The sequence below is a fragment of the Siphateles boraxobius genome, unplaced genomic scaffold (genome assembly GCF_051911475.1).
Source record: "Siphateles boraxobius isolate OS27281-9 unplaced genomic scaffold, OSU_SipBor_1 26, whole genome shotgun sequence".
In the NCBI taxonomy this organism is placed as follows: Eukaryota; Metazoa; Chordata; class Actinopteri; order Cypriniformes; family Leuciscidae; genus Siphateles; species Siphateles boraxobius.
Genome location: NW_027508876.1, coordinates 22,854,504 through 22,880,852, shown reverse-complemented (window position 1 = coordinate 22,880,852; position 26,349 = coordinate 22,854,504). Strand labels below are relative to the sequence as shown.

Sequence of the window (26,349 nt, the reverse complement as noted above, 5' to 3'; positions counted from 1 at the left end):
ACTAATAAAACTATTCTAACTTATTTACATACACGTACCTTGAAAAGAGACATGAACATTTAGAAATAAATGAAAAAAGTGAAATAGTTTCATACTAAAATGTTCAGTTATTCTAATATATTTAAAAGGCGTTAATATATTACATCTCATACACGTACTGTATGTACCGTGCAAAGACACATGAAAAGTTAAATATTACTGAGATTTTCAGTTATTCTAATATAATTAAAATGTATCAATAATAACTTAATAGAACTATAATATATTTGTGTGTTTGTACAATATACACACACATTACATATATACTGTATATATACTTCTATATTTGTGCATAACGTATGCTTATTTTTATATGCATATATGTAAGCATCACTGTATAACCCCCTTTGTACATTATATAGCAGAAAAAAAGACGTGCACTACTGAATACAATACACCCATAGAATGTAATAAACATAATACCGATGGTGTGAGGACCCTTTCTGAATGGATCCATTTATTCACATTTTAAATTGACATTTGTGTAAAAAATGCCTAAACCTTTGGCATTTTAATCAAATCAAAACTTTTGGCAATTGAATCCAATGCAATCACATTGCAGTATTAGGAGCAGTGTGTTCTGTTGTATACAGTATATAGTATTGTATGCATACAAAAAATGCATAGGCTACTCTGCACACTATACTATATAGGCCTACTGGAGATATGTTTCTAGTTTGCTATTTCGAGCATAGCCAACTTAGAAGGTTTAGTATTGTATGAACAGACTTTGTTCAGTCTAGTTCTAAATTAGACATAGGAAATTGTGTTGTCTTACAGACTAGACAAATGAAATGCACATCGTTACCAGATATGTCAGTCTGATGCAATTTTATGCAATGTGTGTATGTGTGCACTCAGCAGTCAAGAAGAGCTTTTTGTGTCACCTGTGAGGACAAAGAGTGGACTGCTTAGCACACGCTTCGAAGAAAAATGATATTGGTTTTAATCCCGATGACTTGACGGACACTGCGAGATGAAAGCAACTCTCACATATACAAGAACACCACTGGATACAAAACACACTACCATAAATCACAAAGTCGTTTTGCTTTTTTCAACTAATCCTAGCCTATTCTCATATTTGTATTCCCTTGCAGTCACACAAACTGAATTTATTCGATTGGTTCTTTCCATACATGGAGTTGCTACGGATTGAAAAATGAGAGCTTGGGTGTCTATGTTGTAACCATGGCAACATGTCCATGTCCATGCTGTTAACATGTAGACACTCTTCTTGTGCTTGTTATAGTTCAGACAACCATGTCTTCTTTTCAAAGCAACTCTCTCTTAAATTTGCGGATTTTACCCTGTACAAAAGGTTATAATATTCGTATCATGACTGCGACTTCAATTGAAATGCCTGAATACAAAAACGTTTAACCCAAAATCACACGTTTTCAGTCTCAATTTACATTTATTGGCCTCAAAGTATGCATCAAGTACATATCCACACAACTGTATAAAATACATATTAAGTATTTGTATAGGCCACAACATGATAAATAGTACTCACCGTTCTAAACTAGGCTGACTAGGCATACTTTTAAGGCATCATAGGTACACTTCTAATGCAAAGGCTGCTCGAAGAACCTATTTTGAATTGGATGTCAACACCACATGTATCCTTTGTGGGTAAAGCAATCCCAGAATGCACTGCAACATGCACAGTAAAAAAAAAAGCATTCAAAGTTAATTCAGTAAAGCAAAGTATGAGTAACATATCTGTATCTAATCACAAAGTGGTCCATTTCATTCATTATGTGTACTTTGTATTTTTTGTGCTAGAGTGTATTGTTGTTATTAGCTTAGCAACATGCTAACATTAGCCACTTGTCACAGTCTTCGTCTGCACCCCTCTAACTTCGTCTGCACTACACTTCCCAGAATCCCTTGTGTATTCACACCTGAACTCACTCCCTCATTTACCCACCTGTTCATCGTCATCCGTGTCACCTCTGCTCACCTCGTTATTGTTGATTTGTATGTATTTAGTTTCCTTCTGTTCAGTTAGTCCTTGTGATTTAACGTTACTTTGTGTGTGTACCCTCTGCCCGTTTGCCTGCCTGTACCTGTTTGTTTATTTTGTTAATAGTAAAAGTTTTAATTGGAGCCTTTCGACTCGGCGTCTTCTTCAGCCTGTACCACCACTGCAACTGTTCTGTTTTTATTCCTACAACCAGGAATACAATTAGCATTTCCAAGCCTGGATTCTCTGGGTTTTCAGTTTTTTTCCAATTTATAGCGGCTAATGCTAGCATGCTACACACCTCAACCATGAATTCTGAAGCTGCTGTATTAAAAAAAAGCTAACAAGTTGCTATATAAAGGACTACAATTACCACAACATATGTTCACATGCTGGGTGAATGAATCAGACCAGGGACCTGTTTCAATAAGGAGGTTCAACTAACTCTGAGTTAAAACTTGAACCTTTACCCTGAGATGGGAAACTTCGGTTTCAGAACAGCTGAAATGAGTAAGTTCATTCAACTCTAAGCTGATTGACTCGGAGTTAAGCGCGTGCACCACAACTATAAAAAGCCATTATCAATGGAGCGCAGATATTATGAGTCACCATGGTACAGCGCCAGACAAAAAGAGGTCTGCATATTTCTCACCAGCAGTACGCAAACATTTTTTTTTAAGCAACAGGGCAGCAGCGGCGATCGAGAGAGTTAGTTTGGGAGAAAATAATTGCTCGAGTCAATGTGTATGTTTACATTTTAATTACTGTTATACAGTGTTGGGTGTAAATTACCAAGTAATCTAAAAACTGTAATTTAATTAAAGGGATTACTCTTAATTCTTCTGTAATATAAAGTAAAATATGATGTCATTGCATTAAATACTGCATAGACTATAGAACAATTCTGTATAAAACAATAGTGGATTTAACATAACATTTTTAAAAGGTATATTTTTAATGTAACCTCTTTCTACACACTTTGGTCAATTCAAGTATAATTCATGCAATTGTATATTGTTAATTTGAAAGCATTAAAAGTGCAGTTTATTGTCTCTTTTTGTATTGTTCAAGTGGTTGAGATTGATATGGGATTTAGGAAGTAATTAGTAATAAGTAGACCAATACTTTCTAGAGATAGTAATTATTACATTAATCTAATTACACTGTTGAAGATGTCATTTGTAGTTAGTACTTAATAACTATTTTAGAGCAACTTACCCAACTGTTATAATATCAGAGGAGAAACTGGAAGAACAGTATGTTATTCAACAGAATTTAAATGTTCATGTAGGTGCAATCCTGCAGGCATTAAAAGAACATGGCAGCAGCTGAAAATGAAATATAAAAACATAATTCAATCAGGTAAGGCTTGAGCATATTATGTAATGGATGTAGGCTACATGACTTTACAAACATTTGACATATTAAATAACTAAATAGCATCCAGTGTCTTGCAGTGCAGCAGCATTTTTGACAGGTCTAATTAACACAATTAAATGTTCATTCTCATTTGACTTCTATTCAGCCAACAGAAAGAAGGAAGAGGCTCGCAAAGATGGAGATGGAGATGAAGATGGAGAAGCAGAGGAGATGAAGATGGAGATGCAGAGGAGATGGAGATGCAGAGGAGATGGAGATGCAGAGGAGATGGAGATGAAGATGGAGAGGAGATGGAGATGAAGATGCAGAGGAGATGGAGATGCAGAGGAGATGAAGATGGAGAGGAGATGAAGATGGAGAGGAGATGGAGATGAAGATGCAGAGGAGATGGAGATGAAGATGCAGAGGAGATGGAGATGGAGAGGAGATGAAGATGGAGAGGAGATGGAGATGAAGATGCAGAGGAGATGGAGATGCAGAGGAGATGGAGATGGAGAGGAGATGGAGATGAAGAGGAGATGGAGATGAAGATGCAGATGAGATGGAAATGCAGAGGAGATGGAAATGGAGATGGAGAGGAGATGGAGATGGAGATGAAGAGGAGATGGAGATGAAGATGCAGATGCAGATGAGATGGAGATGGAGATGGAGATGGAGATGGAGATGCAGATGCAGATGAGATGGAGATGGAGAGGAGATGGAGATGAAGAGGAGATGGAGATTAAGATGCAGATTAGATGGAGATGGAGATGCAGAGCAGATGAGATGGAGATGGAGAGGAGATGGAGATGCAGAGCAGATGGAGATGGAGATGGAGAGGAGATGCAGATGAAGATGCAGAGGAGATGAAGATGCAGAGGAGATGGAGATGAAGAGGAGATGGAGATGAAGATGCAGAGGAGATGAAGATGCAGAGGAGATGGAGATGAAGATGCAGAGGAGATGGAGATGAAGATGCAGAGGAGATGGAGATGAAGATGCAGGGGAGATGCAGAGGAGATGGAGATGAAGATGCAGAGGAGATGAAGATGCAGAGGAGATTGAGATGAAGACGCAGAGGAGATGGAGATGAAGATGCAGAGGAGATGGAGGTGAAGAGGAGATGGAGATGAAGATGCAGAGGAGATGGAGATGAAGATGCAGAGGAGATGGCGATGAAGAGGAGATGGAGATGAAGATGCAGAGGAGATGGAGATGCAGAGGAGATGGAGATGAAGAGGAGATGGAGATGAAGATGCAGAGGAGATGAAGATGCAGAGGAGATGGAGATGGAGATGCAGAAGAGATGGAGATGAGGATGCAGAGGAGATGGAGATGAAGATGCAGAGGAGATGGAGATGAAGATGCAGAGGAGATGGAGATGAAGATGCAGAAGAGATGGAGATGCAGAGGAGATGGAGATGGAGAGGAGATTGAGATGAAGATGCAGAGGAGATGGAGATGAAGATGCAGAGGAGATGGAGATGAAGATGCAGAGGAGATGGAGATGAAGATGCAGAGGAGATGGAGATGAAGATGCAGAGGAGATGGAGATGAAGATGCAGAGGAGATTGAGATGAAGATGCAGATGAGATGGAGATGAAGATGCAGAGGAGATGGAGATGAAGATGCAGAGGAGATTGAGATGAAGATGCAGATGAGATGGAGATGAAGATGCAGAGGAGATGGAGATGAAGATGCAGAGGAGATGGAGATGAAGATGCAGAGGAGATGGAGATGAAGATGCAGAGGAGATGGAGATGAAGATGCAGAGGAGATGGAGATGAAGATGCAGAGGAGATTGAGATGAAGATGCAGAGGAGATGGAGATGAAGATGCAGAGGATATGGAGATGAAGATGCAGAGGAGATGGAGATGAAGATGCAGAGGAGATGGAGATGAAGAGGAGATGGAGATGAAGATGCAGAGGAGATGGAGATGAAGATGCAGAGGAGATGGAGATGCAGAGGAGATGGAGGTGAAGATGCAGAGGAGATGGAGATGGAGATGCAGAGGAGATGGAGATGAAGATGCAGATGAGATGGAGATGGAGATGGAGATGAAGATGCAGAGGAGATGAAGAGGCAAAGGAGATGGAGATGAAGATGCAGATGAGATGGAGATGCAGAGGAGATGGAGATGCAGATGCAGAGGAGATGGAGATGAAGATGCAATGGAGATGAAGATGCAGAGGAGATGGAGATGCAGAGGAGATGGAGATGAAGATGCAGAGGAGATGGAGATGGAGAGGAGATGGAGATGAAGATGCAGAGGAGATGGAGACGCAGAGGAGATGGAAACGAAGATGCAGAGGAGATGGAGATGAAGATGAAGATGCAGAGGAGATGGAGATGAAGATGCAGAGGAGATGGAGATGAAGATGCAGAGGAGATGCAGAGGAGATGGATATGAAGATGCAGAGGAGATGGAGATGAAGATGCAGGGGAGATGGAGATGAAGATGCGGAGGAGATGGAGATGAAGATGCAGATGAGATGGAGATGAAGATGCAGATGAGATGAAGATGCAGAGGAGATGGAGATGCAGAGGAGTTGAAGATGGAGATGCAGAGGAGTTGAAGATGGAGATGGAGATGCAGAGGAGATGGAGATGCAGAGGAGATGAAGATGAAGATGCAGAGGAGATGGAGATGAAGATGCAGAGGAGATGGAGATGAAGATGCAGAGGAGATGGAGATGAAGATGCAGAGGAGATGGAGATGCAGAGGAGATGGAGATGAAGATGCAGAGGAGATGGAGATGAAGATGCAGAGGAGATGGAGATGAAGATGCAGAGGAGATGGAGATGAAGATGCAGAGGAGATGAAGTTGAAGAGGAGATGGAGATGGAGAGGAGATGGAGATGCAGAGGAGATGGAGATGCAGAGGAGATGGAGATGCAGAGGAGATGAAGATGAAGATGCAGAGGAGATGAAGATGCAGAGGAGATGGAGATCGAAGATGCAGAGGAGATGGAGATGAAGATGCAGAGGAGATGGAGATGAAGATGCAGAGGAGATGGAGATGAAGATGCAGAGGAGATGGAGATGAAGATGCAGAGGAGATGAAGATGAAGAGGAGATGGAGAGGAGATGGAGATGGCCCTGAGCCTGAATGCTGGAAGGCCAATGGCTGAGGGAATTCCTGGAGGGACTTTATCAGAGCCAGTCACTCCAGAAGATTTAAATGCCTTCATAAAATGTAAGAGGTGTAATATACGTGTTATTTTTATATAGGCTGTTTTTGATAATTCCATATATTTTACTTTGGGTTGGATTTTTTGTTGCTCCCAACAGATTCTGATGGTAATATCTGTCTTTTGGAGCCTCCTGTCCCAACAGAACCCCAGACAGTTGGAAGTAGCCTACTCAATACACCAGAAATTATGACAAATAGTATTATAAAATGTGCTCAACCAAAAGTTCATCTTCACAGGACGATGGGGATGAAGAAACAGTTTCTGCTGCCACAGAGAGGCCTACAGAGGAAATGTTAATATTATGTGTCAACACATCAAACAATCTACACATACACATTTCTTTACATTATTTATGTGGAGTAGCCTATAGAATCTAAGTTTATATCTAAGTATAAACGGATATTCCTATCTCTCCCCCGTCCCCAGAGTGTGGAAGAACAGCAGGGGGAAGGTCCATCAACTTCTGGTGCACAGATGAACACAGTTCAGTGATTTTCAGTGAACGCCACAGTTTAATTCTGTAGAATTTGTTTAGAACTACATGATGTAACTCTAATCTGCTGTATTTTCAGTTGCCAGTTAAGAATAGACTTATCTTATTAAAAAACTTGGGGGAAAAAAACAGCAATGAATAAATGTACCGAAAGAATGAATGAGGTGTTTAAACACCGCTTCCTCTTTAAAAAAGGGGAGGAGATCGAAATAAACTCTGGGTTTACGGAAGTAAACCTGCTCCCGACCAGGTTAGGTTCACAGAGTAAGTTACCATGGTAACTGACTCTGAGTATAATTTACCTCTCTTTCAGAAACGGGCTTGACTTACCCTGCTTTCTCAGGTTTGACTTACCTCACATTCTGAAACAGAAAACCCAGAGTTTCCCTCATTTCAGGGTTAACATACTCAGAGTTTTCACTTAACCTCCTTTCTGAAACAGGCCCAAGCATTGTAGTCAGTGTTTATAGCAGCAACCTACGCATCCAATTCATAAGTGATTAGGTTTCTGAATGTGTACTAGGTTTTGGAACAGAGATATTGACTCTAGCTGCTGGTTTTATTCTGCAGCATTAATTAAACTATGTGCTGTAATCAAATAAAAGGTGGTAATCATTGGCTGCAGTACAGTATGACACTGTTGGCTTGCCTCCATGACTGTCTGCCCTTGAAACATTCATATATGAATCCATTCATACATAAAACAAAACCTGAATCAATCTTTGCTTGAGTTTAATTATCAAGAACCAAGCCAGGAATGAATAGCTGAATATAGAGAACAAGCTCTAACGAAACAGCTGTGGAGGAGCTTAAACCGGGAGAAGTATTTAAGGAGGCGAAACCCTCACTGCCATTCATCGAAGCCCCTCCAGATGGTGGCCCACTGTTTGAGCAGAGCATGGTGGGAATAGCAAAGACCTCTGCTGTGTTTGCTTTCCGTTAGCATGGATCTCACGAGCATGTACTGGAAGAGGTAGAAGGGAAGGCAGAGAGACAAGCGTCTGACAGTCTGTTTACCTGTGTGTTGATTCACTATCGCTCTGGGGAGTCTAGGTTCAGGAACCATTTTCTGGTGACAGATGTTCAATGTTTTCTTTGGATATGACCTTTCATTCCTGATTTTTCTGCATTGGTGATGCTTTAAATGAAACAAAGTATTATAATTGCATAGAATATACACTGTAAAAAGTGATCAGTTGACTTAACTTAAAAAAGTGAGGAAACCTGTTGACTTGAAATTATTAAGTAAATAAATTTACTGTGTAATTGACAAAAAAACGTTATGTGGAATTGTCAAATTTACTTCATAATTTCAAGTCAACAGGTTTCCTCACTTTTTTTAAGGTAAGTCAACTGATCACTTTTTACAGCGTGTATATATATATATATATATATATATATATATATATATATATATATATATATATAAAAAAATTTCTTTGTGAAGATACTAACGTGCCCAAGACTTTTGCACAGTACTGTGTATGTATGTATGTATATATATATATATATATATATATATATATATATATATACATACATACATACACAGTACTGTGCAAAAGTCTTGGGCACGTTAGTATCTTCACAAAGAAATTTTTTTTATTTATACACACACACACACACACACACACACACACACACACACACACACACACACACACACACACACACACACACACACACACAAAGAAACACACAAACACGCATACTAGTACATATGTAAATTCACATTAATTACATTATAGACACAAACGAGAACAAAAGGCTAAAAATATTAACATATTTATTGGACAATGCAAAATGCATACAATTCAACAAGAGCTTTATGAAATAATAACCAAACCGGTACACAAATCATCACAAATGTTGAAAATTCTAAACAAAAGATACACAGAAAATTAGAAGTAACATCTTCAGGTATTGACTGAGGAGCTGGTTTGCTAAAGTCGATGACTCAGTGACCCTTCATCGAGTTATCTGATCGTGTATCCATTACTGACCTTGTACAAGCCAGAGAAGCTTTTTACACTCAGGGCTGAAGTACTCCAGTTTAGAAGTGGGTGGCAAAGTGCATCACATGTGTACACCTCAGTGTAAGTATACCAGATATGATTCAATTATGTAATGCACGGTGCGGTTACTCGTACAACAAAGCAACAGTCCTGACTGGCTGAGTTATAGAGGTCGACTGAAAAACCATCCAACGATTTCGTAATACTGATACTTTCGGACAAAAGAGAGTGGCCTCTTACGGTTTAATTGACGACTTCCAGACACATCATTCATATCTTTCAAAGAGCGCTGCACGTCTCGACCGCTGAGTGACATATATTTATTATTCTCTGTGCTAATCCTGCCTGATATTCAAACCTGGCAATCAAAGTTTAAGAAGTTGGGTGTTCACTATCAGTGATCTGTCTTGGCTAAAAATGTCTAACCAAGGTCCTGATGCAATGTGCAGGTATAACTCGGTAACAGGTAGTGTGGACTTTGTAAACTGCCAGACCAAAGTTTGCATGATAATAACAGTACTTCAAAAAATGGAACGCAAACAACTGCATTTATTATTTCGAAAAAATCAAAAGGAATGTCAAAAATGCTTCAAGACAATGTTTACTGCATCGAACTGCAAAAGTTTGTGTGCATGTTTGTGTTGTGTAAATAGTATATAAACTAAAACTATAGTATATAAACTAAAAACATGAAAAATGAGAACTCTGAAATCATTCCAAGAAACCCAGGATTCAAAGTGTATCGTTTTGGGTTGGAAGAGGCTTTTTTCAATGCTTCATTAAATTATTCGCTGTTATTGTTGCCGCATGGGAAATTACAAATCTGAATAGGCACATATGTTTCAGTAATCTGACAATAAGGAATAGCTCCTAATTAAGAATTACTAAAAGCATACAGCAGATGTGCCCATTATTACAATTATAACCTTGACTTGCATCAATAAATATTCGGAAGAAATAAACATTCTTCGTTATCCTTTAAATTAAATTGAACTCAATGAGTTGAAGGAACATTTTCCCAGAGAGGTCACAGAATAAGAGAATAACACTGTTTTTGTTGCCTCTGCATCGTTTAGAACGTGTCTGCCAACATTATAATTACTGTATATGAAATAAATATTATTTAGCATTTTACTTACCAGAATGCTCAAGATTGGCTTATTAAATCATTACCGTTTTATCTAAATACTGTGCAATTGCACTGCAAAAAAAAAAAAAAAAAAAAAAAAAATTTCAGTATTGTCTTGTTTTCCAATAAATTGGTTGATTTTATAAACATCCTAAAACCAGATATATTAATACATATAAAATACGGTACACTACCATTGAAAAGTTTGGGGTCGGTAACATATTTTTATCTTTTTTAAAGAATTCTCTTATACTCAACCAGGGCTGCATTTATTTGATCAACATTACAGTAAAAACAGTAACATTGGAAAATGAATACAATTTAAAAATCTGTTTTCTGTTTTAACACGTTAAAATGCAGTTTTGATCAATTAAACACAACCTCGCTGAATGATAAGTATTCATTTCTTTAAAAAAATCTTACTGACCAGTAGCGAGGTGTACAGTAGTGGAGATTGTAGAAAATAATGTGTTCCAGGCGATATACCATGAACGAAACATTTTTTACCCACTGACAAACTTTAAGCATAGACTCCACTAATGTTTCTTAGAATCATGCAAGAAAAAAAAAATGGAGAATGAGTCTTATGTTTAGATATTTAAATACGTTTAGTTTTTTTTTTTTACTGGAAAACCAGACAAAATGTAAAAATACCAAAAGTAAATGAAGGACTTATGATGACAAAACATACATATGAATACTGAAACTGAAAGGCAAACAGGAAGTAAATCAGTAGATGACAGAACCGAGTAGGCAGTTATGTCTAATCTGCTGCCATTTTGAATTGTGTATCAGTGACAAAAAAAAAAAAAAATCCTGAGAATGCTTAGCTTTACCCAACACCATAAAGCTAAATTATCCATTACATTCTACAGCCTCACAATCCTTGTCTGTTCAAAGCTAGAGTTGAAGGTTAAAATAAGAGTAACCACCTTGCCTTAATTTACAACTGACAAAAACCTTCAAAACACTAAGTCATTACTGTACAAATACAATAACCAACACTGTACAATGTCTCGATTTCTACTGCAATACAATCTTTTCTTCTTCAATCACACCATTTCCAAATGCAAAACAAAGCACTGCCAAGAAACATGGGGCGAGAAACCAGAAGATGGAGGATGAACCTATTTTTAAAGCACCAGCATCTGTTGCGGACAACTTTTTACACGGGATTGTGAACATGGTGCACGAAATAACGTGGAAATTGTATGCTAAAATGTTTAAGCTCCACCATTTTATTATCAAATCAAATGGAAATGTAATCTGAAGGTACCAAGCATTCGGTAACCATCAGAGCGCTACGCTAAAAGGGGTCCAACACAAATACAGGTTCAATAGTCCACCGAGTGCAGCTCCATCAACACCAGGAAGATTTAGGGATAAAGTCTCCCTCGTTAAATGCTCAACACATCCTGTCTCCTTCCAACAAAGATGTCCATGACGGCTCACGTTCATGATGAAATGCATTTAATGAGGCGAAATACTTTAAATATGAAAAGATATTTGAAGAAAAGCCACATCAAATGGAATGGCTCCACAAAAACGTGTTGAAAACGTCCGAAAGCTGCTGCCAGTGTGAAGGAAGGACGATATCTGCCCTCTCCATGACATCGTCACACTGTCCTGTCTCTGGAGCCACAATTACTTTGCATTCCTTAAACGTCTCTCGTTTCTCTGTTGCTATGCATCGGATGTCAGAACTTGTCAAAAGTGACAAGCGCGGGCTCTCGAAACTCTGGGTTCTCCGCGGTGGAATTGATATATTCCAAAGACGCTGCCGAGGGCTTGACGGGAGCAGGCCGGGGTGGCATTCGGGGTCAAGGAGCGGCCCTTCTAAGTACCGTTTAAATGTGTATGTACGCGTGAAAGAGAGATCAGTGCTTAATTGCTTTCTAAAGGCCAGCTGTCTTTGCTGAATGTTTCTAAACTATATCCACATACACAAGTCTTCAAGGACATCACGCTGAAGGTTTCCTCATCCTCGCGGTTCACATTAAGTGTCTTATTGAAGAAAATCGTATTGGTATCACTTGCAAAAAAAGATTTACAAGACACAATCTGTATTTCTTCTCAAGGTCTTTCTTCTGTACAATGAGGAGTGGGGTGTGATGTTCACAGTGCTGTGATGTCACATGTAGTTGATTCTTGTCCTTACTTCACTTGGATCAATTAGTATCCACTTTTAAAGTCCACAGTCTTTGAACACCCAGAGCGATCTACAGCCTTGGACGATTTCTAGATGCTGATCACAAAAGGGAAGTTACCCGCCCATTCTCCTGTAGGGCTGAGGATCTTCAGTGCTGGTATAGAGATAAGACAGAGTCATTTTGCAGCGAGACGCTTCCATGTGACAAGAACGCTCCCAATCTCCTCTTCGGTGGAAGCGAATCAAGTCGAGGGCGTTGAGGTGAAGTGCTATACCTGAACTTGAGTCCCATGCTGTGCCTGAAGACACTGGATACTAGATAGGATCTTTTTCTGATGGCCTGCCAGTGCTATGCCCATCTTATCCAGTTCACTGTGAGAGACACAACGAGACAGAAGAAAATGTTTTAGCTAAGTGTGGCTATGTTTGTAATAGCATGCTAGCATACTACTCAAACTATTTGTATAGTATGCGGTTTGTTAAATGTGTACAGATGACATGATTACGTCATTGCAAATGATGTAGAATACACAATGACATTACTCAAATTGATTTCTTGCACTCTTCAAAATAAAGGTTCTTTATTGGCATCTATGGTTCCATGAAGAACCTTTATCATCTAAGGAAACTTTCCATTACACAAAAGGTTATTTACAGTGGAAAAAGGTTCTTTAGATTTTTAAAAATGTGCTTTACACTAAGAAAAAATGGTTCTTTTAAGAACTGTTCTCTGAAAGGTTCTTTGGGGAACCAAACATGTTTCTTCTATGGTGTTGCTACCAAAACGCAATTTTGGAACTTCTATTTTTGAGAGTGTACACGGAAGCAGAGCATGCATATTGTACTGAACAATATCAATGCATACCACTCAACCTTCCATTTCAGTGTGATTAAACAGAACTACATCAATTTTAAACATTTATTGTTGGATTCAATATTTGAATAAAATGCAAAACATTTTTTTTTTACATACAATTGAATTAAAATGTATAACAACTTCCAAGTTCCTAGTCAATAACTCATAATGAGGTCATGTGACAATGTGGTATACTACTGCTGCATACTTATTTTTGATCATACTGCCAAAATGTAAACAATTATACTTATTTCTGAGATAACTGGTTGCCTCTTTAAGATTTAATATTTAATGAATTAAACATGCAACGCCAGGGCCATGCAACTTATAAGGCCATATCACAACATTATAGCAAATTATTGTTTGGATCATTTAACATTAAATATAGCATACTCTTTTGCATAATTCTTAGAAAACAGTAGGCAGTATATGGTGTATAATAATTAGCAGTAAGTAGTTATCTAGTACACAATTTCAAATATAGCTGGTATTTTCGTAATGCCATACTACTGAACTATTTTTGCATTATGTATACTGTGCACAGTTTGATTCTCAGTATGCAGTAAGCTGATATACCATTGTGAACAGTCTCTTGAAATGCAAGCAAACATCTCATACTAACGTAAATGTGAGGTCTATGTGTAGCTGTTGTTTACCTGGAACTGACATACAGAACCGAGTCCAGGGTGACGTAGCCAGCACTACAGAATTGTTCCTTATATTGACCCATTTTAATCAAGTCCAGCCAGTCTTCCACTGTGTTGACCACTGTGTCAGGAGTCACTGGGTCCTCCCTGTGGATGGAGGAGGAAGTGCAGTTAGAATAACAGTCTCTCTTTAAAATGACCAGTCACCAAGGCTGCATTCATTTGATCAAAAATACAGTAAAAACAGTAATATTGTGAAACATTTTTACAAAAACATTTTTCCATTTAAATATACTTTAAAATATAATTTATTCCTGTGATTGCAAAGCTGAATTTTCAGCATCATTACTCCAGTCTTCAGTGTCACATGATCCTTCAGAAATCATTCTAATATGCTGATTGGTGAGCATTTCAAAAACGTTGACCAAACTTTTGACCAGTGGTGCATGTATCCATTTTTTGCAGTGCTTTTTGGTAAAATTTCATTTAGATTTCTTCAAAATCCATGCTGTTTTATCAGCTAATATTTTTAACATAATTGTTGCCATGATGTGAGCATTTGTAAAATCGCTCACAAACACAAATGACAGTTTCAAGAGTAAGAAACCATCTTATTTAATATGTTCGACAGTTCGAGTGTGTGTACTTATCAAGCTTATCAGAAGCTTATCATTGCCTGGACATGTAATGTTTTCCAGATCCAGAAGGGAGGCAGATTGCACCAAACCATGTCACTCTCTCCCTCTCTCCTGCATAGCGTCCAATATAGCACACACAATCTTGAGTAATTTAGATCTAAACCCATTTTATTTAATGGCAGGGACATGGGGCAAGGGCTTCCCAGTGGTTGTGGGAAAATTCAGTTTGCACATTCGGCTTTAATTGTGGCAAGCACAGTCGAAACAATCCAGCACCCATCTGCCCCCTATTTGGCAGCCATCAAAAGGCAGCAGAAGGACAGACAAGCAATCAGACATCAGCCAATATCACCTCAAACCTTCCTCTTGACTCAGAGAAACATGCACTGGAAGTAAGTTTGTACAGATGTACATCTGGCTTCAATCTAGATTAGCCGGATATCGGTTTCATTTATTTTGAGTTTATTGGATTACTGCAAAAAACACCTCTGATTTTATCACACACCTGAGAAAGATCATAACACTCTTCATCATGAGCTATACCGTTTGTGACGAACAAACTGCTGCACACATCCCAACGGATCACCTCTATTGAATTTAGATTCAATTCGCGGAGGGCAATTGGCTCACCAGACTGCAGAGTTGGCCAGCTGTTTCAGGCTGCTTGGGTTCCGGATCAGCCTATCCAGGGTGTTGACAATCTGCCCGAATTTGGGCCGATCGCTGCGGTTCTTTTCCCAGCAGTCTAGCATGAGCTGATGAAGCACCACCGGACAATCCATAGGAGCCGGTAGCCTGTAGCCTTCATCTATTGCTTTTATAACCTGGAGGGAAGAAGATTCCACATTAAAACTCATACATTTATTAGCAGCGTATACGCTTCATGAATACTGAGCTGATTTATTCATTCGTTTAATGCATTTAGCTTTTGTGTGGGGTTAGATTAATTCATTTTTTTACCCATCTGTGACTTGAAGTGAGAATGAGATTTTGAGTGAGACAGTCTTTGTTTGCGCAAAGGAGAGCTGTTTAATTTAGTCTCTTTTATGAAATGATACCGCCGTAAGGGAAAGAATAAACTAGCCTGATGCAAACATTCGTATTTATCTTAACTCTTGCATGGAAGACTGTAACCGTTGAAACGCACCATTGCCTGTTACCATGGCAAAGGAAGGAAGACAGATGGATTTTGTGGTTTACGCCATGAATGGAACTTTCGAAATGCCCTTCCCTCGACACAATAGCAGTGCATCCACTAATAAGCAAGCAAATGTTTTCACTCTCCAGTTTAACATGACGAGTATACTGTCTCGAATCATTCCCAAACGTCTCAATCTCTCTCCCATGCAGCTTCTTTCCAAATCACAATCAAATCTCTTCCCAAGGTGAAGATAAATAAATGAAAATGGTTTCTGGTGTGGAATATCTGCCAAGAACCCACTGACACGGATTCAAATTCCCTCTTTTAAAGCGGCCTGTGAATTGAAATCTGGAAATGTTCACCCTCCAGATGCATTTAATCTTTTTACCTTTGTAAGTCTGGGAGTTTTTTTTTTTTTATTCTAGTCCCACTGAAGTTCTCTGGCAAAGGTCTTTTATTACAAATCGATGAGGATTGTCACATTTAAAAAAAAAAATAAAGCTGCCCAATGGCAATGTTTACCAGTGTTGTTATTGTTAACTAAAGTAAAGACTCTTTTTCTTAATTGAAAGAGAACTTAAATAAAACATGAATATGAAAACTTAAGCTTAAATAAAAAAATACCTAATAAAAATGCAACAAAATAAAAAGAACGTGGCAAGATTCCTAAAATTAAAATTGAAAACAAATATACAAATAAAATCTTATTCAAAAAATAATAAATATTATAAAGGTATATAAATAAAACAACACTGAGTGTTTAGTGTTACTAAAATAACACTGTTGGCTATTGCTGACTATTTACTCTAAGACCAACTGTGGTAACATTTAAATTCAGAATTTACTCACGTCCTGATTGGACATTTCCCAGTACGGTCGTTCCCCATAGGATAACACCTCCCACATGACAATGCCGTAACTCCACACGTCGCTGGCTGATGTGAATTTCCTGTAGGTGATGGCCTCACTGGCTGTCCATCGAATGGGAATCTTGCCTCCCTTAAAAAACACACACACAAAATCAGAGGTTAGCAGTTGTAGGAATTAGCATTTCTACAAATTGCAAAACTATTAAGGGATCACCAGTGATCAACTAGCATTGCTAGCATTAAAATCATGCAGCTTTACAGTCGTGAAGCTATTTTATTTATTAAGTTGTAGAACAGCTTAAATATAAGCAGTTTTTCTTTTATGTAAATATGCAATATGGCTGCTGTGGTAAAGGAAGTCCTGTCTTTCAATTAAGGGGTCTTTTTCATGCTCAAACAGCAACATTACACACTAAAGAAGTTACAAATTTTAAAAAACACATTGAGGCTTTTACATTTTTAATTTTCTTCAGTGTGTAATGTTGCTGTTTGAACATGAAAAAGTTCTGTAAAGTTACAAAGCACAAAGCCACTCCAAAGGTCACTGTAAGCACTATTTCTGAACTCCCTGAAACGCATAGACTGTAATCTTGAGTTTCCTTCCCAAAGGTACATGTCACAATATTCCTTATTTAAATAATAGGTATACGCAAAAAAGGGGGATGAGACCTGGTTGAGTTGCGATAGTAGGGTGATGAAACTATTGGTTATGGTAATGGGAGAGATATTTCTGAAACACGCTCAAAACGGTTGACCAATCACAACACACTGGTCCTGCCGACCAATATGAAAACATTGTGCTTTTCGAAAGGAGGGGCTTCATGGAGACCAGAACTAGACAGGGGTGTGTTTCCCGTACAACGACTTAACTCGCTGCTTATCTACCATAGTACGATGAAGCGTTGAAGAAATCAACTAGCTAGTCACGACTGTTTCCCGAAACAATATTGTCGCAAATTGGTCGTACAACCACGTTGGTTAATGATGTCACGCACCTGTTGGAGTAATAACTTTAATTAATCGGTTTGAGATCGAATAAATACTAGACCATTTGCTGTAAGTTAAGGATATGGCATCTGCGGACTATTTCTCATTTTTCTCAGTTATTTTGCTTTATTTCCAGATTCAATCATAGGCTCGTTCTTACGTAGTAGAGCACATTTGCACATGCGCATATGCGCAAAAACGACCCTTTCAATATCTTGACAAACTGAAAGACGTAAATGACATTTGTATGTATTCTAAATAAAAGATACAGATTGTACTGAATGTCAGCTTGCTTATTTGTCTCGAGATAAGGATTTATTAAGTCCACATGTCATGCAAACAAAAAAACTATGCTTCTAACCACAGGTCGAGAGCTGTCGTTTGCGATTCTGTTTGCAAATGTTCGTTAGAACTATGTTTTCGGGAAACACAGACTCATTGAACTATTCTGATAAAAACGGAACTTGCGACCATAGTCGGGGAACGATGCTTTTGGGAAACGCACCCCAAAGTGTTAAATGTGTGAAAAATAAAATGTTTTTTGAACATTCAAGCATGAATACCTATTCTAGTAGACTCAAAAACAAATCAAAACTTTGAAAAAAGGGCATAATAAGTTCCCTTTAAAAGATACATTTATTGGTAATTTTGATCTAGAACGCTGGTCAAACTTTATTTTCATTTTATACTTATCTTCCAGCAAAACAAGTACAAATGCATTCATAAGCAGTGAGTCACACACACACACACACACACACACACACACACACACACACACACACACACACACACACACACACACACACACACACACACACACACAACACACACACACACACACACACACACACACACACACACACACACACACACACACACACACACAATGTTTAGCCATCCATCAGTCTGGATAGCTGCTTTGACAGTCCTGCGTGACCTCAATTCCAGACTTCAGGTCAGCAAGAATATATCTCGCCGAGTCTGTTTTTTTGTTTACACAATCAAATTATATTTCTTTAAAATAATAATAATAATAATAATAATAATAATAAACCAGTTAACATATCACAACAAAAACATTGCAAAGTAATTCCAGTTAAAATGAGACCAGGACCCAGAAGAGCAAACATCCAGAGGAGAAGCATGATCTCTCACCCGTGTAGTATACGCCGCCTCTGGATCGTCCTCCAGCACACGTGACAGCCCGAAGTCAGACACTTTACACACCAGGTTTCCGTTCACCAGAATGTTCCGTGCCGCCAAATCCCGGTGCACATAGTTCATCTCTGAGAGGTACTGCATCCCTGCGGCTATCCCACGCATCATTCCCACCAGCTGGATCACCGCGAACTGCCCGTCATGTTTCTGAACAAAATTAAGAGTTCTCATGTCAAAAACTCATCCCTGTGGCCTTATTTTCTGCCGTGTTCAACCTCTGTGGATCCTGGCACAGTCGGTCAGGTTTGAATTTGTCTCGTGAGTAATTCATAATTCATTGGCTCCCTAATTAAAAGTGTTCCTCACATGTAGCAGGGCATGAGCGATTAACTGCAATGACTGTATAATCAGTCAGGCTTTTTATGCGAGCAATGGCAAGTAAGTAACCAACAAACCAAATTATGTTTCATTAAACCCTCTGGCAAGAAAACAAAATGTTTTTAATGTTAACTACTGTTGTATGTTAATATTGGGGCAATAACAGGATGCTGGTGGGTTTTCAAACAGAAATTGAGAAAAAAAAAGGTAAAAGAGAGAGAGAGAATATTTTTAAAGTAATACTTTTTTGTAAATTTGTCAATTGACAGAACATTGTGTATCCAATTTGACATTATGGCTTCATTCTGCTTTTTAAAGATGGGTATTTAATTTAAACCTAACATTAGTAGTGGGTGGAAGAAAATATACACTTTCAACCTAATACAAAGTAAATACTTTCAAAATAATATTTCACTAAATTGCTTTGACTTTAGTATAATGATAAAATAAAGCCAATTATTTAATTTCAGAAATAATGTTGACTTTAAAATATCATTGTTAACATTTTTCTCACATAGTTTAAAAGACTTCATATACATCGAAAATATATATGTGCCTTAATATTATAGGACGGGATATTTTCATAAACTATTTGGCATCAAAAAGTTTAAAAACCCCTCTGGCTATAGTGCCTCCATCAAGCTTCTAAGCTAGCTTGACCAGCTTTATCAGAAAAGCCATGTGGGTCGACTATCTCCACCAGATAAGATTTGCTCATGAACATCATGGTGCACCAGCAACACAAACACCAAATCAGCATAAATCATGGTGGTTTAAGCTGGGAAAGAGAAGACAAGCTGAGGGACACAAAGAAAAAAACAGGCATCGAGAGGTGTGAACACTCGAGTTGTCAAGCCTGATCTGGAAGAGCCAGACGATTGCTTTGTGTTCCTGTGATATTTCACAGCATTTCCTTTGGTGCAAATTGGCCTTCATCATTCGCAGCAAAATAGACCATGCTCACCTTCAAAAAAGTGTCCAGAGATCCATTTTCCATGTACTCTGTCACTATCATCACAGGCTTACCTAAGGGACAGAAAACAAGGAGACAAAACGGGAAGTGTGAAATATTGCTGAAAATAGAGAGATAGTCGAAGCGAGAGAAAGAAGTTTAATTTTTTTCACAGGCATAAAAGAAAAGAGACAACGGAGAGGCAGGAAGAGGCTGGCGCTTTGTGTCCTATATTGAATTCATTTCCAAGTTGACAGAGAAAAACATGCAGATAAAGAGAGCGGACACCTCCCCCACTTCCCGAGACTTCACAGACCCTTGTCCCAGCTTTCCTATGCCTCTACCTGCTGCCTGTTACTCATAGTGACAGCCCCTAATCAAAGCTCTCAATAACAGTCAGGCAGATAATTAGAGCGAGCTGTCCACTGAGAATATCTTTGTCCAGAAATACCTAAAATGGTAATGAGTTCCTTTCGGAGGAAGGATGATGAAGGGGGTGTGGTGGGGGTTCTTGGGAGTGCTGTGATTAATTGCCCTGGGGGTGGTGGTGAAGGGGGGGGGGGGGGGGGTGAAAAATAAGAAGGGGTGTAAAGATCTGCTAATGGGAAAAGTGTTCACCTCTCCGCTATGTTGCAGACACAGCTGCAAGAGGCACATATGGGGATCTCGCACCTGCGATGCTCAAAGTGATTCCAAATTCTCCCCTGATTCCACCCAAATAACAGACTGTCAATCAGAGAGACCCCCTGCTCGCCTCGCATGCTAAAGAGTGCATGCTAATCCATCCAGAGATGCTTGATGGATGTTACATACGGCAGAAACGTTCACCTCGGGGCACCAGACACATATCAACGTGCAAGGACGTTTAACCCTAGAGATGCTCACCATTTATTTGAGGAGCCCTTTATGTTGTGCCTAGCCTAGCGGCTAACAATCTGGACTGGTAACCAAAAGGTTATACAGTAGGTGATCCTTGAGGTATAATCATTATGATATTGATGGAACAATGTAGCCGTAATTTGCTCCATGGGGATTGTTTCTGTAAATTAGTGTACATTTTTATTTAATTATATTTATTTTGGATTTTTTTAATATATTAATCATAAAATAAAATAAAATAAATGTAGGTTAACAAATTAATAGCAATGCATGCATTTTCTAAATAAAACCAACTTAAAAACAAACAAATAAGTAAGTAGATAATTTAAATATAAAATAAACAATTTTTCCATTTTACTATTTTTTTTTATTGTGGTCAAAAAGTGTCGTTTCTTCTTATTTATGGCATATATGTAATATATTATTATATGTTATATTGTTTCTGTAAATTTACAGGGTATTTTTTATTTAAATTTTTTTAAGCTTAAAATAATATAAATTAAATGGAATGATTAAATAACAGAAAATAAAATCATGATGGTCCAGTTAATATGCATGCATTTTCTTATTAAATAAATACATTCTTTATCAAAATATTATAATAAAAATATATTAGCAGCAGTGCTTTAATTATTACGTTATGCTTTAACTATTAGACAGAATATGTTTAATGGAAATGACTTGGAAACGTTGCATCAGCTGTTACTGCCATTGCGCTGTGACGTTTGCCCATTTCTAGCTGCAATACACAAATAAAAAGAAAATGTGAGTAGAAGACCTTGAGGACAAAGTTAATAAGACATCCACCCTGTCAATTTCAAAACACAATTTAAACCTGCAGACTATAGATTTGCGGGTGAGGCTACAAGCAAAGAGCCAATGGCTACATTATGGCTTTGTAATCTCTACTTCAGTAAAGCACAAAGCAATTGAATCCAATAAAACCCCATTCAGCCCAACAAGATATTTATAGCACATAAGATGTTACTGTTTGTGGTTTCAAGCGAATGGGGCTTGCACTGTATGTCCTCGCTGCCACTGTAAGTTAATCACAAATGTATTGGTCACACCCTTTAGAAATGATGTCACAGGATAAGCGTGGTGAAGGATATCCGAACAGATCGCACATTAGCTTATCAACGTGGGGCAAATTACATTGACAGTGAGCTAGTTGGATAACGTGTCTTCCTTGCCTCAACCTACAAACCTTTGGCCAGAAATGAAATGCAGACCGCATTCAAACATAAACCACAACATCTCTCTGACATTGCCGATGTTCGCACTATCAGATCAAACTGACGTGTATTTCCGTACTCTAGCCGTTCTTAAGAAATGGCTGACGGTTCTACTGATACGCTTGTCATTAAATTACCTAGCTACTTATCCATGTGCTCACATTTAAGGGTGATTGATGTTGCAGCAGTTTTAGGAGCGCTCCAATTAGACAACATTCACACACACACACACACACACGCACACGCACACGCACACGCACACGCACACGCACATGCACACAGACACACACACACACACACACACACACACACACACACACACACACACACACACACAAACACACACAAACACAAACACACACACACACACACACACGGCAATGATTAAAACAAGGCAATGAGCATATTACATCCTGCGGTGGGCCGATCTACTCTAAGCGCCTAACTGCTGTTGAAAGGTTGTAATTATGGTCATTATCACAGGAGCAAGGAATGCATTCATGTATTTAAAGCAATCTGGAAAAGGTGATTTAAATTTAAAACCTCCAACTTCAGTATGTAGTCTGTACTTTATCTGCAATCACATGCTGTGGGGGCTTTTGATGAGATGACAGCAATTTGTCATAAAATATCTGAGGATAAAGGAATGTTCTGGTTCAAAACAAGTTAAGCTTAAAAGCACACATTACTCCGAACAAAGCAATACATTCAATGATTTTGAAATGACATTCTCTGGTCTATTGTTACCCCTGTTGACGGCACAAAAACTTTTCTTGAGAACTCAGCTGGAATGAACCTGAAAATACAGCCGTGGATAGCGAACGTTATCAGATAGTAGACTGGAGTCCGCTAATCGGATGGTTAGATCTACAATGGGTTTATAATAGAGACGATGACAGCTCTGTGTTTTTGTAAAGATGGGGGATAAAGAACTGAATGGGGCATTAAGGTCTATTCTGATTCCATTCTCTGAGCCGCTGACACATTTGCATCACAAAAAACTCAATCACGGTCTAATTTTTTCCGTCTGAGGTGGTAATGATAGAGCGCCTCTCCGAAAGCAGTGTTACATGACAGATGCTTTTCATATTACAGCGCAAACTCTTTGTCTATCTCGCCGTCGCTCCATCAGGCAGCATAAACACTCTTCAGCCTCTTTAATGCATCTCCGCTCGGCTCCATCAGCACCGTGATTAGACTGAGCGTACGATGAGGGGGCTGGATTGACAGCTGCTTCTGTAATGCGGTGCGAGGGGTCGCTGACCTCTCCTATCCCCATCCCCTACTCCATCAGGCTGATCTGTGACCTGTGAAATTACTCCGGCTATCAAATCTCACCTAATCAGTGGTGGAAGAAGACACGTTCGCAAACTGACACAAGCACACACGTGTGTTATATTACTTCAGTGGCAGAAAGAGCAAGATGGAAGATATGTAATCTGATAGTTTCATTGAGCCTCATTCGCTAATAATTAAATACTTAAGTGTGTTTTTACATGCGCAGGAAAGGTTCTCATGTAACTCTCCATGGGTAGACTCATAATTATGTTTTAATTGTTATTTGATTGTTTTTGAACCAGGATTGTTCTAAATGAGGGAGTGCATGGCTTACAGTATGTGCATTCCTTACATATATTAGCATAATACATGCCGTTTCAAACATCTTTACCTGTTCAGCCATTTGTACCCAACTAGATATAATAATAATATAAATTTATTATATAATAATAAATAGTAATGTATTTGGTCTTGGTGGAACAGATCTGCTATGCTGCTGCTGCTGCTAATTGCTTCTGCTGTTGATTATTGCTGCTGCTGCTACAGAGCAAGTACAGGAACTCATACAGTACAGGAAGTACATGCATACATACGCTGATACGCTGCTGTGAGTATGTAAGATATACTGCTACTGCACAAATATCATATATAATAAATAACCACTAGCAGATTTATGCAGGTGGAGCTGGGGAAGGTGGAGGATTTCGGAGGAACTCGGCAGAGCTTGCTGCAAAGTGCAAACTGCTATAGTAATAATCAGCCATTTAAATGTTGAGCAGCAAGCTTATTGGCTGCAGATGAGACATAAACCAATCAGCTTGTGCCAAGTAGTTAACACTGTGAATATCATTAGTTTGCGTTAAGGACCCATCAGCCTGTGCCATTTAGAGTTTCATGACAGAACGTTGCACATACATTTTTTTGTTTGTTTCTAATTGCCTACTCCAGCTTCAACCACCCCCCCCCCCCCCCACCACATACAGAAGTAAAACATTATGATAATAAACACTTTTTATGAATTAAAAACTCACTGTGCACATTCCAAGCCTACAGTAATAAAAAGTCTTATACTGACATATTTGTTGAATGAAGACTTTGATACCCTCATAATTTTGCTCTAACAGCACATAATTAAAAATGACTGTATTTTTACTTAATAAGATGGGAAAAACTGCTTTCTACTGCCAACATTAATATTAACTATTTGAACTGAATCAAACTAAAGGCCACCATTAGCATTTTGCGCAAGTAAGAGGAACCGGGAGGAAATGTCGAGAGAATTAATGTTAATATTTGTGACATTGAATATTCATGATCCCTCCCAAAACTCACGTCCAATTACATGTTTGTATTATCGATATTCATGCAGCTGGCATGAATATGGATGGTCCTTTTGTTACAGCGCCTGCCAGTCTAATCCACAGAGGCTTTAAAGAGGAAAGAGATCTGTAGAGGAAATTACCACTCAATAGTGACCCAAACACCTGTTGCAAGACACTGCTTTTTTAAACACAGACAACAGGAGTCCTGAAACACACAATAGCGACAGCATTCTCAATAAGTTGGCAAATTATAATTAGCATCCTCCTTATTATCCGGGAGCAGCGAGCATCAATGTTAGATTCTCAGTAGTGGCGATAAAAGCATTCAGAGGTAATACAGACCTAAAATCTTCATGAAACAGACACAAGAGTGAGAATGAATGGTTTCTTCCATTTATTTTTCTCGCCATGACGATGTCTTATCTATGACTTTTTTGAAGCTTTTTTGACGACATTATCTCACCAGCTAGTGTGATAATTCATTGCGATGAAAGCAAATTCAAAAGAATATTGTCATAGCACATTTGTATTCTGAAGAAGTAGGGCAGGAAAGCACAGATATGAACATTGTCATACATATTTATTCAAATGAATATTCATGATCCATGTTATTTTGTTTTTGTTGAAGATAAGATTATAAGGTCAACTATCTCTGTGTGGAAAACACAGGGGGTACAAACTATTTCCAGCAATAGATGTTGCATGTGTCAGTGTGTTTCGCATGTAAATGCTTACATCTGGTGACGACTCCCTCCAGTCGAATGATGTTGGGATGGTCGAACTGGCCCATGATGCTGGCCTCACTCAGAAAGTCACGTCTCTGCTGCTCCGAGTATCCGGCTTTCAGACTCTTGATGGCCACATGGATCTCCCTTTTACTCGGCAGCCTCAGACGCCCACTGCAAACCTCTCCAAACTCACCTAGGAGTCAAACAAAAGCCTGTCAACTAATTGAATTTACACTAAATCCCTTATATCATTTCAATACATTTCCATGGTGAGCTGTCCAGGTGGTTTACACAAGTCAGTCATGTTCTTGTCTCATTCATTTGACTTACCAGCCCCAATAACTCTCTCAATCCGGATGTTGGAAACTTCGATTTCTTTGGCGAAGTCTCGCACCGCCTGGTTTGGGTCCTCGTACGTGTGTGGGTGAATGTACGTGCGGGTTTCGGGAAGTTTGACTGCAATGCAAAATGGTATGAGTGAGGATAACGGTTGGGTTGTTTTACAGTCACTTTAGTTACCTAGACTGAACCATCCATTTTCCTAAAAGGAGAGGAGTGCCACATTTTCAACCTCATTAAACATTGTCTTTGGCAGGAAGGGAAAGTGTCATTAGAGAAAACACACATTAGGCAACTAAGCGATCAGAGACATCATTTATCAGCAGATGCATTAGAGACTCTGTTCACTAACCAACAATTTCCAGGAAAAACATGCACTTTCTTTATCCATCCATCCAACCAGAATGAATTATTTTCGCGTCTGACTGGCCAAAAAGACATACAACACCTATTTCAAGGGTTCTCATCTCTGGCCCTCCAGGTCCAATTTCCTGCAGTTTAACTGGTGTGTTTGATTAGGGTTGGAGCAAAACTCTGCAGGAACGTAGACCTTGATGGCCAGAGTTTAGAACCCCTGCCCTATTTGATGAGA

General features: G+C 38.8%; 1 protein-coding gene across 1 annotated transcript in view; it reads right to left on the bottom strand.

The window, feature by feature from the left end:
- Nucleotides 1-8,826: 8,826 nt before the first annotated feature.
- The window catches only part of ek1 (eph-like kinase 1), a 68,175-nt gene continuing 50,652 nt past the window's right edge, over nucleotides 8,827-26,349 (bottom strand). Inside the window, exons 10-17 of the mRNA XM_077244993.1 lie at nucleotides 25,749-25,874; nucleotides 25,426-25,611; nucleotides 19,989-20,050; nucleotides 18,644-18,853; nucleotides 16,482-16,631; nucleotides 15,122-15,315; nucleotides 13,863-14,000; nucleotides 8,827-12,722 (exon numbers count right to left, since the gene is read on the bottom strand). Of these exons, the coding sequence (XP_077101108.1) occupies nucleotides 12,620-12,722; nucleotides 13,863-14,000; nucleotides 15,122-15,315; nucleotides 16,482-16,631; nucleotides 18,644-18,853; nucleotides 19,989-20,050; nucleotides 25,426-25,611; nucleotides 25,749-25,874 (1,169 nt within the window). The 3' untranslated portion in view covers nucleotides 8,827-12,619. The remainder of the gene's footprint in view (nucleotides 12,723-13,862; nucleotides 14,001-15,121; nucleotides 15,316-16,481; nucleotides 16,632-18,643; nucleotides 18,854-19,988; nucleotides 20,051-25,425; nucleotides 25,612-25,748; nucleotides 25,875-26,349) is intronic.